This window comes from Panthera onca, chromosome B1 (assembly GCF_046562875.1).
Source record: "Panthera onca isolate mPanOnc1 chromosome B1, mPanOnc1 haplotype 2, whole genome shotgun sequence".
Taxonomy (NCBI): Eukaryota; Metazoa; Chordata; class Mammalia; order Carnivora; family Felidae; genus Panthera; species Panthera onca.
In genome coordinates this window covers 44,416,303-44,430,997 of record NC_138342.1, presented here as the reverse complement: position 1 = coordinate 44,430,997, position 14,695 = coordinate 44,416,303, and the positions used below count along the sequence as shown (strand labels likewise).

Here is a 14,695-nt window from a genome sequence, read left to right as displayed (position 1 = left end):
AGTCGTTGGCGTTTTTTTTCTTAATTTTTTATTTTATTTTTTTTAGTGAACTTCTCTTTTTACCTTTTAAAATTAATTAATTAATTAGCTAATTAATTAATTATTTATTTTTAAGTCAGCTCTAATGCCCAACATGGGGCTTGAACTCACCACCCCAAGATCAAGAGTCGCATGCTTTACTGACTGAGCCAGCCAGGTGATCCAGGAATTGTTGGCTTTCAGCTTCTATAACCTCAGTGGAACTTTGACTCTTGTGGTTTTAGAAACCTTTAAGCAGAACTCTTCTCTACAATTCAAATTTAAAATTAGGATGGTATTTCTAAAAAGTTCATCCCAATGAGCATAGGCAGTAAATAACAGGAGGTAAAGATGTATGACTGGATGCAGGTGGTCTTAGAAAAGACAAAACAGGACAGAGACTTCTCAGCATTTTGTGAGTCTGTAACTCTTACAGCTGACACTGGATGAATGAATGAATGAGCTCACTGAATGAATGAATGAATGAATGAGCATCCTGTAAAGCATGTAGACACAATGGGTTATCATTATTTCACAAATAGTATCCACTTTCTATGTTTTAGAAAATGATGATATTCATAGGTAACAATTGTATCAAAGTGACCATAAAGACCAAGGTTCTCCATCTGGGTGTAATGATGTATTTTCTGACCTGAAAAAAAGTAAAGCTAGTGACTATAGCATAGTCACTGATGCGACATGGCTTAGGTGAGTGTCTTCACAAAGCGGGAGAAGAGGACTTCATAGTTGACAAGAACATCCAGGAATTAAATAGCAAAACTGGGATATTTCATGCCAAAAAGAGATGAAATTTCCCTGTGCCAGATTGTAAAGACTGCCACCATGTAGTCCAACAGGTCACCGTCATCATATATGACCTGGACTACTTTCTTGTTTGAAAATTGAGATATAATTCACATACCATAAAATTAATCCTTTTAAATTAAGTAAGGAGTTCAGTGGTTTTTAGTATTTACAAGATTTTGCAACCATCACAAATGTCTAATTCCAGAACATTTTCATCACCCTGAAACAAAACCTCCTTACTTATTAGCCATCACTCCTGTCTCTCCCCAGGCCCTGGAAACCACTCGTCTATTTTCTGTCTCTATGGAGTTGCCTCATCCAATATGTAGCCTTTTGTGACAGGCTTGTATGATGTAGCAAAACGTTTTCAAGGTTCATCCAGGTTGTGGTAAGTATCAGTCCTTCATCCCTGGTCGTGGCTCTGGTGTAGACTTCTGCATGTCCTCCCACCTGGTCTCCCTGCATCTACTAGGGTCCCCGAGAGCCTGCTCACTATGGAAGCCAGAATAATCTTTTTCAAATGTAAATCACATCACCTTACTTCTTTACTCAAAATCCTCCACAGGCTTTTCATTTTACTTAGAGAAAAATTTCATCTCCTTGCCATGGCCTCTAAGAGCCTTCAATGATCAGGATTGTACCCTGTCTACTTCTCTGACCTCAACTTCCCACACTCCAGTCACCCTTTGCCAATTACTTCTGCTCCTTTAATTTTCCTGGCTTGTTTCTGCCTCAGGACCTTTGCACTTGATGATCCCTTTGCCTGGGGCTCTTCTTTCATAGTTCTTCCCATGACCATGACCACGACCATGACCAGTTTCTTCTCATCTTTAAGGCCTCCTATAGCATCTCCTCAGAGAGGGAAGCCTAGATAAACCTGTCTCAAGTGTCGTTTCCCCAACTCCCAGTCACTTTCTATTATTGCATTACCCTGTTTTAATTTCTTTATAGCATTTATTACTATCTGAAATTGTTTTGTTTTGTTTTACTGATTATTATCTGCATCTCCTTGAAAATCTGTCAACTCCATGAAGCCAGAGGCTAACTGACTTGGTCACTGCTGTATCCCAAGCTTCTACAATGGAGCCTAGAAGGTGCTCAATTAATATTTGAAGGATTGCATGACTATCTTGCCTAGAACTCCTAAGTCTTCTAGATCTTGCCCCTATTCTCAATTCCTAAAGCTTGCTCTCTTCACCTATTACTAGACTTTGCTATTGCCACCTACTGCTTGACGGATTTCTCTCTGTGGTTGACTCTTTCATTAACTGACATTCAACCCTTCCTTAATGTCCTTGATGACAACTCTTCCAGACATCTCTATCACAGGCTAGCAGGTCTTTGCTAATCTGCAGGTTCATGATCAAACTGAGCCTTCATTCCTATAGGTTGTAGGCAAAAAAAACAAAGTTCAGCTGCTCATTTGCAGTCAAGAATGCAAGAGATAATGGGTGAGAGGAATCAGCATGGTACACAGAATCAAACTTTCAGTCTTGAACACAGAAAGTAGGAATGCTTTAGATGCTGTATGTACTACACGTGGTGATATATGCTGATGTATAAGCTCAGTTTAAATGAATATGAACTTCTAGGTACAGATTGGAATTCAGTTTGTAACTGAATTGTTCAGCCTCCTCTGCAGAGATCTGGAATCTAACTTCTTTGAAATACTTGGATGAAAGGAGACCTTTGGAATCAGTTTCATTTTACTTAGTTAATTGTGGAATCCCCAATCTTTGCTCCTGGTTAAATGAAGTGCCTTTCTCCCCACATTCTCCCATCCATCTTCTCCTATCATCCAAGTCATATAATGCCTGACCATTAGGGTGCACATCTTTCCTGAAACATTTTTTCAAAAATAACTCCTATACAGAGAGTAAAGGACAAGCCACAAATAAAGAGAAAATATTTGCCAAACATTTAACCAACGAAAGTTCTAGAATACATAAAGCATTCCTATAATGGATAATAAAAAAAAAAAAAACAAAACTAACAACTCAGGAAAAATGAGAAAAAGAGACAAATGGGTATTGCACTAAAAACAATAATGGTCAATACATTTGTGTAAAGATGCTCTCATTAGTACTGGAAATTGTAAATTAAATCCACAATGAGATGCCACGCCTACCAGATTAGCAAAGCTTTTTGCAAGGAAGTACAGCAATGGAAACTTCATGCACTGCTGGTGGAATATAAATGGATTTAACACATCGGAAAACAATTTAAAGTAGAGTTTAACTAGATTTTCTCCCCTGCTGACTCTACTAAGTGTATACCTCAAAAAACTCTTGTCAACAAGGGACATGTACAAGAACATTCAGAGCAGCTAGGTTCATGCAGAAAAACACGTATAATGCATGAGTTGTTCCTTTACTGATCTGCGGGGGGTATAAGAAACATTGAGCCCACTATTTTCAGGCATCTCTGTTCTCAATGACATCTCACCCCACACAGGCTGCTGAGACCAGAGATTTTTCAGTGTGCCTCCAGCAAACACAAGGAAGACCATGGAGAATCAGAGCCACCCTTATCGGCCTACATCCTCCGTACTACCTTTTCACTACTTTGGGGATAAATCAAAGTATAAGCAATCTTGAATCAAATCTATTCTCATCAATCCTTGAATCTGAACCAGACTCTAATCTGACCTTGCTCACATGCTACCTGAATATAAAGAACTGAAAAAAGGTAGTGGTTATTTTGTTTCCGCTTCACCTGTCAGAATTGCAGTCCTGCCTCACTGTTTCTGACTATCCCAGTCTGCCTGGTAATACAGCTATTTGAATAGGAATTGGGGTCCTTTACCAAGTTCTCATTTTCTTCGGGCAAGTTCCACCTGTTTCTAAATGTCGTACTCTTTAAGGCCATGCCTTGTCTATAGTGGGTTGCACAGTGCGTGTCTAATACATTGAAGTCCCCGACTTAGAGGAAGAAACATCTTCACAGAGCGGCCTCCCTCACAGGCTGGTATTCTTGGGCAGACTGTTTAATATCTCCGAGCATCAGCAAATGAGAGTCATAATACTTTTATATCCCAGAGATGCTATGAGTGTTAAATTAAACAGCATGGGAAGATGTCCCTTAAGAAATGTTCATGTACTTCCTTTCTACCCTTCCCTCTGTGTTCCTTTCAAAAGGACCTCAAAAGGAGGCCAAATGAGATCAGTCTTTCCTCTTTCTGTAGAAGGAAATTAAAGCAGTGTCAGCCAGTGTCCTGGAGGATGCTTCCTGGACTTTTCCACTTAGGAAGTAAAGGAAAGTATATACGGAGGGGCATAGTAGCGGAGGTCCAATCACCCTAGAAACCAAAAAGCAACCGCTAGGGAGTGACAGCAGGAAAAATGCATAGAAAAAGGAGTAACCTTAGGCTTGGAAATCCATAGGACAGCCAGAGACCTTCCAGACCTATTGGAAATGTATGTGTGGTCAAATCCCAGCAATCCTTTCTTCTTGATCTTCTTTAACAGGTAACTGCATTTCCCTAAATGGTCTCAGACCTCGCAGGAGTTTGGGGAACGCCAACATCACCACTGAACCAGTATTGCTCTTTATGCACGGGGGCATTGTGCTGGAAGCTGGGGATGTCCTAGTGAGCAGGACAGAGGTGTTTCTACAGAAATGGCCCCTGGGGCTCTGGGAAAGGAGGCACGCACAGTCACAGTCGATTGGGGCAGAGAAGGCTTCCCGGGGAGAAGAAGGGGCGTCCCAGGCAGACGTGAGAAACGAGAGAGCGTCGTCACCAGCAAGCTTGAAAACCCGGATCCCATCCTCTTGGAGCCTCTTGGTTTGCCATATTCCTCTGGCTCCCACTCAAATCCTTGCCAGAAGGGAACGGACCTGCACCGCTTTCTTTCCCTGTTCCTCCCAGAGGTCCGAGGGCGGGCAGAGCGAAAATGCGCACTGTCCTGAGTCAGAACTCTGGCCGGGGGCGGGTCCCGCTACGGCTGGGGGCGTCGGGGGCGGGCAGCGGGTGGCCAGTGACGCGACGGAGGCCGGGGGCGGCGGGCTGCGAGGTGACGCGCGTGGGGACCGCGCTGGCCCAGCCCACGTGTCCGCGAGATTTAAAAGTTGGCGGCGCGCGGGGAGGTCAGCTTGGCGGCGGAGCCCCGCGAGCAGCGCGCCCGGGACGCAGAGGCACTGCCAGGGCCCCGCGTGGAGTGCTGACCCGCGCAGCTCAGGCTCCGAGCTCCGAGCCGCCAAGCGCCGAGATGCCGCGAGCAGCGAACCGCCGCCCCGGGCCGCCCGCCGGACAGGTGGCCGCCGCGTCCCGGCCCCTGCTGCTGCTGCTGCTGCTCGCCTGTTGCGCGGGCACCTGCCTTGGTAAGCGCGCCCCGCGCCTCCCGGGCTCCCCGCGCCCGCCGCTTCCCGCGCCTTTCCCCTGCCCACTCGCCGCACTCTCTTCCCTCCGTTTCTCGCCTCCACTGTTGGCTTCTGGGACTCTCTTTCCCCTCGTGCGGCGGGGCTCCCTAGCTTCTCGCCTTTGACGACCGGCGCGCGTCTCGGCCACCGGGCAGCCAGGGCGCCGGTGCCTGTGGCCCGGCTGGAGCGCGGTCCCCGCTCGTCCGAAATCCCCAGACCCCGGGCAGCCTGCAGTTGGTGGAAATCTGTAGGGCCCCCTAGCCCTGTGGATGTCCGTGGCCGGTGAAAACGTAAATAAATTAACACAGTGAAAAATGAAAATGCGTTCCCTTTCATTGCAATAACTAGAGGGACTGATGGCTGAAGCAAAAGTAGAGTTTGATACTTGACCTTCTGATGCCGGGTAAACTTGGAGCGTGCTCATCATCTTTGGTGAGTGAGCTACTGTTGTGTTCAGATAATCCTGAGCAGTGAAACAGGCCCCCTTCTAGCCGTTTAGAAGGGAAAATTAGTGGGGTTTTGTGCCTTCTAGATTTTGACGCACCAGATCAGGAAAAAGAATAGTGAAAAAAAGTGGCTTAGGAAAAAGAAGTGGGAAAAGCAAAAGCAAAGGCAGGGAGGGATGTCTGAAGCTTGGAAGACAAGATAGGGCTGAGCCCAGCGTGTTCCAATGGGGAGATCACTTCCCTATCTCCTAAAAGTTACTGTTTCCAAGTACATTGATAGATCCATCCTTTATCTCCCAGCTCCCAGAGTCCCCTCCAGGGCTAGTAAGTATCCTGCAAAACCATGAATTTTCTAACTCTGCAGCAGGTTCTTTTAGCTTCCCTCTGCTCTCCTGTCAGTGAGGTGAAGGTGGGCAGACCATCTCATCATTGTTCATAATACTGGGGACTTGAAACCATAACTGCAGGGACCTTTCAGAGTATACAGGGCAGCCCTCAATTAGAGGTGGAGAAACGGAAGCTATTCTTGCTTTCCAATGTATTTATTTTTATTGCTGACCTTTCATTGGTTTGTTTTTTTCCTTTCTTGGGGGCATTGAAGAAGGGGGTAGGGGAGGGGGTTCTCCTGCATGAAAAACGAGGGCATTTGGCTATGAAATCTAAGCAGTCAGAGGCTAGACCTGAACTTTTTCCATCATCACACAGCCAGCAATGATACAGCATAATTCATGCAAAGTACTGTTAATATTTTTTATTTTTAGAATTAGTAGTAGAATTAGTGGTAGAATTTGGATGGCAATCTTTATCTACTTTATTAGGGAAGCAGATAATTATAGTTTTAAAAGTGTCTTTTTCTCTGTAAAGCAAATGTACTTGCCATGCATGTTGCATGTTATGTGCCTGCAGTGATCTTTGCATCAGTTGGAGATAACTGCTTTTTGGGGAGGCAGGGAGTTTTCAGGCTGCTGGTGATTAAGCAGAAACTGTGGAAGGCTGCTTTCTAAAAAAGACAAGTCTTGGGTTTTATTTCCACAAAGAGTGTATCTGCTGGCTGGTCAATCATCTCAAAAACATCCCCAGTATTTCTCAATAGGGACAAGATGCCTTTTTCACTGTACAGAGACCCCCTACACTACCATTTTGTATCTTTTTTCCCCTTTAACCTGCTCTTGATATTTAAAAATGTGATGGAGGGGGGAGAGGGTAAACATAGTGTGATCTTCCCTAGTCCCAAGACCCTAAAAATGACACAGGAGGGGAAGCGTGACGTACATAACCAAAACCGAGAGATAATCTACCAAGATTAATCATTATGCAGAGAGCAAGATGATGTATCTAAAAACAACAAAACAGATGTCACAAAGCCAGAGGAAAATAAAATAGTGCCAATAAGTGGAGCATCCTTGGCAAAATGAGTTAGCAGAGCATGCAACAGCAGTGAGAATATAAAGAGCCAGCCACAGATTTGGTGGATGGAAACAGTTCGCTATTCAGAGAACATTATTAAAATCAGGAAGATTTCCTAAAGGGGGGCACATTTTGGATAACTGCATCAAACCTCGATTCGGCCTGTGACTATAAGTGATCAAAGTGCCTGAGACTAAAGAAAAAAGTGGGAGCTGGGTGGCTCAGTCAGTTAAGCATTTAACTCTTCCTTTCCGCTCAGGTCATGATCTCACGTTTCATGAGTTCGAGCCCCACATCGGGCTCCAAGCTGACAGTGTGGAGCCTGCTTGGGATTCTCTCTCTACTTCTCTCTCTGCCCCTCCCCTGCTAGCTCTCTGTCTCTCTCAAAAATGAATAAATAAACTTACCCAAAAAAAAAAAAAAAGATGTGTTTTTTCCTACTCAGATCCCTACTTATTGAATAATCCTTAAAATTAAGTCAGCAGTAACAATTTCTCACTTCAAAACCCTACGCTAGTTAAGTGCTAGCAATGAGAAAAGAAAATTAGCACCACTTTTATAATAGAGTCTATTTTTCAGAGAAAGACAAATACTGTATGATCTCACATAGATGTGGAATCTAAAATACAAAACCAAAAAACGCCAACAAAACAAAATCAAACCAAGCATGTGGATACTGAGACCAGATTGGTGGTTCACAGAGATGGGAGGTGGAGATGTATGAAATGGGTAAAGGGGGTTGAAAGGTACAAACTTCCACTTATAAAATAAGTCATGGGGATGTAATGTACAGCATGGTGACTATATGGCATATTTGAAAGTTGCTAAGAGACTAAGTCTTAAAAGTTCTCATCACAAGAAAAAAAATTCTGCAAGTATATATAGTGATGGATGTTAACTAGACTTATTGTAGTGATCATCTGACAATATATACAAATTTAGGATCATCATGTTGTACACCTGAAACTAATATGATGTTGTATGTCAGTTATACTCCAATAAAAAGGTCTGTTTTTCTTTCTCTTACAGATGCTGTATTTTACAGATGCAAAAGTTGTCTATACACACTATTTGCATTAGATTGTATAAGACTAAAGGTTTCACTTTACTAGCAGTACTTTAGTATAAATATCTCAAGGGGTGCTTGAGTGGCTCAGTCAATTAAGCATCTGACTCTTGATTTCAGCTCAGGTTATGATCTCAGGATTCGTGGGATCAAGCCCCCTATTGGGCTGTGCACAGAGAGCACAGAGCCTACTTGGGATTCTCTTCCTCTGTCTCTGCCTCTCCCCTGCTTGCACTGTCTCTCAAAATAAACAAACTTTAAAAAAGTATGAATATCTCAAAACTGATTGACTGAAAACAGTGCAGTTTTCATGATATAGAAGATAATGGCACTCTTAGTATATTTGAGAAAGTATCTAGTACTGCTATTTGACAATATAAAGCCCACATCTAGGGTATCTTGGGGAGAAAAAAAATCACTCAACTTGGGTTAGCAAACACACAAAGGGAAGAAAAATAATTCTCCCTTATGTATGGGTTTGGTAATAGGATATTAGTGGATTTCTATAAGTTAAAAACACTTTAAAATTTTGGCTTCTCTAGCCTTTTTACCCTGAGACTGTATTTACATGTTTTGTGTAAGAGCCACAAAGTACCCCTTTTTGATTATGTAAGTGCTTGGGACAAAGTTAGATATAATGGCAATTCCTGTGGGACCCATGCAAGCTTGGGGGCACAGAAGCAGGCAAGCTCTCGATTGCTGGTAAGGCAGTGTGGAGGTGGGAGTTTCCACTTCTATCGGAGGTTGGGAGACAGACAGGCGTGGAAAGGATACAAAATTGTATTCTTTAAACAGGAACACCGTGTCAAACAGAGAGGAACAGTGGTATAATGAGTGGAGAAATCAGAAGTACCTGCAGGTGACGGCTGAATCTAAAGAGTGAAAATCTCTGTGTTCTTCTCTCGCATCAAATCCATCCTGCTCTCTCCTTCCATTCCTCTTCCTTTTACCTTCCTCTTATTCAGTCTTGGTAACAGTACATAAGCCGCACATCCCAGTTGCAAGGAAAGGGCTGATGGCCTTTTAGATGGTTTTCATGAGAATATCCATATCTCCCTTTTGGAAATTTTCAGACTTGTTAAAAAGAATCTTAGACCTAAAATGTTTGTTTGAGCTGCTTATTTCTGTTGAATAAAGAGGCATCTTCTGTTTTCTTTCTACAATGCAATGCTGTATCCCCCTTGGATATTCGGTGTTGTCCATGGACCAGCAGCATCATTGTCACCAGGGAGCTTGCTATAAATGCAGACTCTTGGGCCTGTCCCTGACTGACTGAATTAGAATCTCATTTAGTAAGATCTCCAGGTGTTGTGTACGAAAAGTAGAGAAGCACAGCTTTCTCCCTTCCTGAAAACAGAATCAGCTCAGAGTAATATACACCAGACAACAGAAACTTTGAGATAAACATGTGTGCTAGGGTGAGAGCTATACAGTTGAGAAGCATGTAAGACCATTTGCCCACCTTGAACAGTTGTTCTGTGAAAGGGAATTCAATGAGGTTCTGAGATAAATCAACTATTATGGGCCACATGACCTCTGTAAGTTATTTCTAATGCTTGGTAGCACAGAAAATGTAGCTAAATTTGTACTATTATTTACATTCTAATAAAGTTAATATTATTAGAATGTAAATAATAGTATAAATTTGTATGAACTCAAGGGAAGACTTAACTTCCTACTATCTTTTTAAAAAATTATTTTCTTTAAGCTTATTTTTTTTAAGTATTTAATTTTGTTATATTTGAGATCTTAGAAAAATTTAGTCTTTTACTAACAGGATGTATTGTTGATTTTGTTAAACAAAAATGTATACATTTAAGAAAATGAGTAGTAATTACATTTAATATTAATAGATATTATCTCAAGGGGTGCCTGGGTGGCTCAGTCGGTTAAGCATCCGACTTCAGTTCAGGTCATGATCTCAGGGTTCATGAGTTCAACCCCTGCGTTGGGCTCTGTGCTGACAGCTCAGAGCCTGGAGCCTGCTTCGGATTCTGTGTCTCCCTCTCTCTCTGCACCTCCCGTGCTGGTGCTGTCTCTGTCTCTCATTAAAAATTTTTTTTGAATAATAAATATTATCTCAGTGTTTTTACAGAGATAATTTACATAGCATGAATTAGATAATTGAATCTATGAAGAAAATATTACCTTAGAGAGTGGAAGCTAATTGACATTTTACTTCAGTAATAATTAAGGGCCTAACAAGTAATTCTTTTTTTTTAATATGAAATTTATTGTCAAATTGGTTTCCATACAACACCCAGTGCTCATCCCAAAAGGTGCCCTCCTCAATACCCATCACCCACCCTACCCTCCCTCCCACCCCCCCTCAACCCTCAGTTTGTTCTCAGTTTTTAACAGTCTCTTATGCTTTGGCTCTCTCCCACTCTAACCTCTTTTTTTTTTTTTCCTTCCCCTCCCCCATGGGTTTCTGTTACGTTTCTCAAGATCCACATAAGAGTGAAACCATATGGAATCTGTCTTTCTCTGTATGACTTATTTCACTTAGCATCACACTCTCCAGTTCCATCCACGTTGCTACAAAGGGCCATATTTCATTCTTTCTCATTGCCACATAGTATTCCATTGAGTATATAAACCACAATTTCTTTATCCATTTGTCAGTTGATGGACATTTAGGCTCTTTCCATAATTTGGCTATTGTTGAAAGTGCTGCTATAAGCATTGGGGTACAAGTGCCCCTATGCATCAGCACTCCTGTATCCTTTGGGTAAATTCCTAGCAGTGCTATTGCTGGGTCATAGGGTAGATCTATTTTTAATTTTTTGAGGAACCTCCACACTGTTTTCCAGAGCAGCTGCACCAGTTTGCATTCCCACAAGTAATTCTTGTTTAAAAGACCTTCACTGAAATATACTTTATATACCACAAAATTTATGTTTTAAGTGTGCAACTCAGTGGGTTTTAAGTAGATTTCAAGACCTATGCTGCTGTCCCAACAATACAGTTTTCCATGACCCCTCCCAAAAATCTGTTATGTCTTTGCAGTCAATCTCTGTTCTTACCCCTAGCCCCAGGCAGCCACTAATCTTTCTATGATTACAGATTTGCCTTTTCTGGACATTCTATATAAATGGAATCATATATTTGGTCTTTTGCCTCTGGCTTATTTGATTTAGTGTAATATGTCTGAGATTCATCTTTGATGCAGCATGTATCAGTAGTTCATTTCTTTTTATTGCCAAATAGTATTCCATTGTGTGCAGGTACCACATTTTGCTTATCTATTCTCAGAGAATGGACATTTGGATTGTTTCCACTTGGGGGCTATTATGATAGTGCTACTATGCACATTCATGTACATGTTTTGGTGTAAACATATAAGGAATTCATTCTTAAGAGTAATGTCTTTGAAAGGCTGTTTAATAATTATGTATCCTCATACTAAGTCAAATGCTGAAATATCTAGTTGAAATAGGAGGGTAATGATGTATGGCAAAATGAAAAATATCATCCAAAAATGAGTTATATATACATGTTTAATTTTAGAAGAAATATAATAAAAATAACATGCAAGTATAACTTTAATTTCAGGTGCTCCAATATTATCTCAAGGACTACGGCCTGAACAAGAACTACAGCTGTGGAATGAGGTAAAGAATTGTCCTTATACAAATTAGTGGAAACTTTAACCCTCTTTGAAAATATCAAATGAAATAATATAATTGAGTTTTGGGACAACTATGATTTTATTAACATTCTGATATCATAATATTCAGAATTCTTTTGAAGTGAAAAAAGGAAAGATTAAAAAAATAAAACAATTACAGTAAATGACAAAGCAAGATGGCAAAATGAGCCCTAATAATAGAGTAATTACAATAATGTGAATATACTAGAATATGCCATTTAAAGACAGAAATTCTCAGATTGAATTTTTTTTAAAGATCCAGCAATATGCTGTCTATAAAAGTCTCACTTAAGACGAAAAACAAAAGAAGGCTAAGCAACAAGTATGGAAAAGGACGTACCAAAGAGCCCCAAACACCACGTGGTATAGTTTTATTTTATATATTTTTTACTTCTTTGTCTCCCATATATGGTAACATACAAACATGCAGTCTGATTAAGTGGTCTCATGTTACAGGGTCGTGAGGGATGTTATCACATACATACCTGTATAGCCAGGTTGCCTTGAAGTTTTTTTTTTCTTTCCTTAGGGAGGGGACCCTACCATATTCCCCCCTTGCTTGGGGGAATATGCTTGGACCCCAAGCATGCTTGGACCCCTCTATTTAGGGTCAAAGAGCATCATCTTGGTTTAGAGGTTTATATAGGCCATCCTCCCACATATCTAGTATAGTCCACCTGAGGCCTGCTATTTGATAGCTGCGTTGACATTGTCCCAGGTCTCTCAGAGATGAGAGAAGTTAGACAAGGGGTGAGGATCTGGCTCAAGGTGAGATGAAAGGTGAAACCCCCAACATTCGGTTTTCCAGACAGTTGAGTTATAAAATCTTTGGCTTAGGCATGTTAAGTTTTTAACAGAGACGACGATGAACTTTTTCCCCAGTAGACAAGAGAGTTTTTCCCAATAAATGCACTTTTGAAGAACCAAACCCCAGTAGTAGGACTGAGGCACTTTGTTTTACTATAAGGTTTGTGGAGATCTAATTTTCTAGTCTCTTCTGGCCATTGTTTTCCCATGTTAGTACCAATGAAGTATCCTATCCACAAAAGGAAGGTGAGTGTTCATAGAAACCTCTCATCACATTTCCAGCCGGCCAGGGAGGCCTTGGCCAATCCTGTGGCTAAGAGTAGAGCACGAATCACAATAATAGTGAGAAACTAGGTGTGACAGTGCATCACAGTAAGGAAACATATAGAAAATAAGGACAGTCTTTTGTTCCACTGGACCATCGATTCTTCCAGCTTCTGCCATGTGTAGATTAGTCAGCTTCCGGAGTGACTAAAGCAGGGCTGCAGTCTCCCAGAGCCTCTGGAGTTGCAGATTGCTTCTTCCATATGGTCAGCTTGCATGGCATTGATGGATCAGGAATGCACTCCCAGTTTCGAGATGCTGGCTTCACTCTGCTGTAGTGCATCCAGAGACCCACTTTGCCTACCTTACTGCAGTAGGGGTGGACAAAATGACAGTGAACGGGCCCCTCCAAGGAGCTTTTAGGGGGTGGACAGTTTATTTCTTTATCCATATTGCATCTCCTGGTTTAAAGGGGTGAGCCTCTGTGGTCAGATTCACAGGTAATCGCTCCCTGACCCAGTGGTGTAAGGTGGTTAGGGTAGAGCCAAGGGCCTGCATCTGTAGTCTTAGGGTTAGATTGTCTGTCTCATTTAGATCCCCCCTTATGCGCTGGATAATGGGAAGAGGGCACCCATAAAGGATTTTATAAAGGGAGAACCCCATCTGCTTCTTCAGCCTCCCACTTGCAGCTGCCTCCCTGAAGGTCCCTATCTCTCCCTGTCTAATGTTAACCCTTTCCCTATTTATTTCTCCCCTGGAGCAGGGCCTGTAACTGCTCTTAGGGAACAAGATTGATGACCACTCTGGCTTCTTCAAGCTGATAAGGACGGTGTGGGAGTACAGCAGTTAGAGTCTACCCAAGGGTCGGTCGAGTGGCCCACAGTATGGTTTTACAGGAAGGCTGGCAGGCATGAGGTGGCATAAACATTAGCAGATACAAAGAGAAAAACACAAAGTAAAGATTATACTGACCAACAAGATGCCATCTGAAGATAATGTCTACAGTTTCCAAACCTGTCAAATAATCTAGGAGAGACTCTGACTTTGTAAACAACGTATGTCAGGGGATCTTTCATAACCCAGGTGATGGAGAAGCAGGAGCAGTAAGTAATCAATGGTGGCTCTATTTCCAAGAGTTTGGCCCTAACTTAATTAAAAACACTTTTTTTTTTTTAAATCATCTAATGCTTGTGAGGTATTATTTAGAGTTTTGCTGAGTATAAGCAGACAGTTTGTTTTATTTTGAGGTGTAAAATTTTTCTAAGAGCCAGGAGTTCTACTAGAGAAAGAGTCAAGGCAGCCATTTACCATTATTAATTTGCAATTTTTTAGGTAAGCCAGATCTGGGTATTATTTCATAAAGCAGAATTTTTATTACTTTTTGTGCCTTCTCTGTCTTGTAGGGGAAGGCCTTTACCCAGTTGGTAAAAGTATTAACCCATACCAACAAATGTTGGAATTTCTTTGACCTTGGCATGAGTGAAACCTAATTGTCAGTCTTTTCTGGATAGCCTCCAGTTCGTTGATTGCCTGAGAATGAAAGTTTGTGGTTGAAAGGATTGTTTCTAAGACATACTTCACAGGCTGATACTACTTGCAGAACGGTCCTTGACAAATTTTTTTTTCCAGTAAACATCCTTTGGGCCATTTGGTAAGTTTGGTCCCTCCCTAAATGAAAGGCATGATGCTGTGTTTTAATGACCTTTTAGCTCTGTGTGCTTGATAATAGGAATTTCCCTGCTCTATTTGTAACCATCCCAAGGGCTGGAGACAGTGTCTAAGAGTAAGACCCCAGTTGTTTGTTTGTTTGTTTGTTTGTTTGTTTTGAGAGGTGGGAGGAGAGTAAATGGGATTGAGTCTCCTTTAATA

General features: G+C 41.7%; 1 protein-coding gene and 1 long non-coding RNA gene across 3 annotated transcripts in view; both read left to right on the top strand.

Annotated features, from left to right (window-relative positions):
- LOC144616074 (uncharacterized) overlaps positions 1–4,736 on the top strand; it is a 142,538-nt gene extending 137,802 nt beyond the window's left edge. Inside the window, exons 7-8 of one of the 2 annotated variants that reach the window (XR_014137584.1) lie at positions 1,096–1,213; positions 4,293–4,736. This is a non-coding gene — a long non-coding RNA (uncharacterized LOC144616074). Of the gene's footprint in view, positions 1–1,095; positions 1,214–3,279; positions 3,496–4,292 lie in introns of those variants that run through there. The other variant, XR_014137583.1, reaches the window with a different exon arrangement.
- A 42-nt stretch (positions 4,737–4,778) lies between these two features.
- Positions 4,779–14,695, top strand: part of NMU (neuromedin U) — a 37,226-nt gene continuing 27,309 nt past the window's right edge. Inside the window, exons 1-2 of the mRNA XM_060654988.3 lie at positions 4,779–5,145; positions 11,659–11,717. Coding sequence (XP_060510971.3) covers positions 5,034–5,145; positions 11,659–11,717 — 171 coding nt within the window. The 5' untranslated portion in view covers positions 4,779–5,033. The remainder of the gene's footprint in view (positions 5,146–11,658; positions 11,718–14,695) is intronic.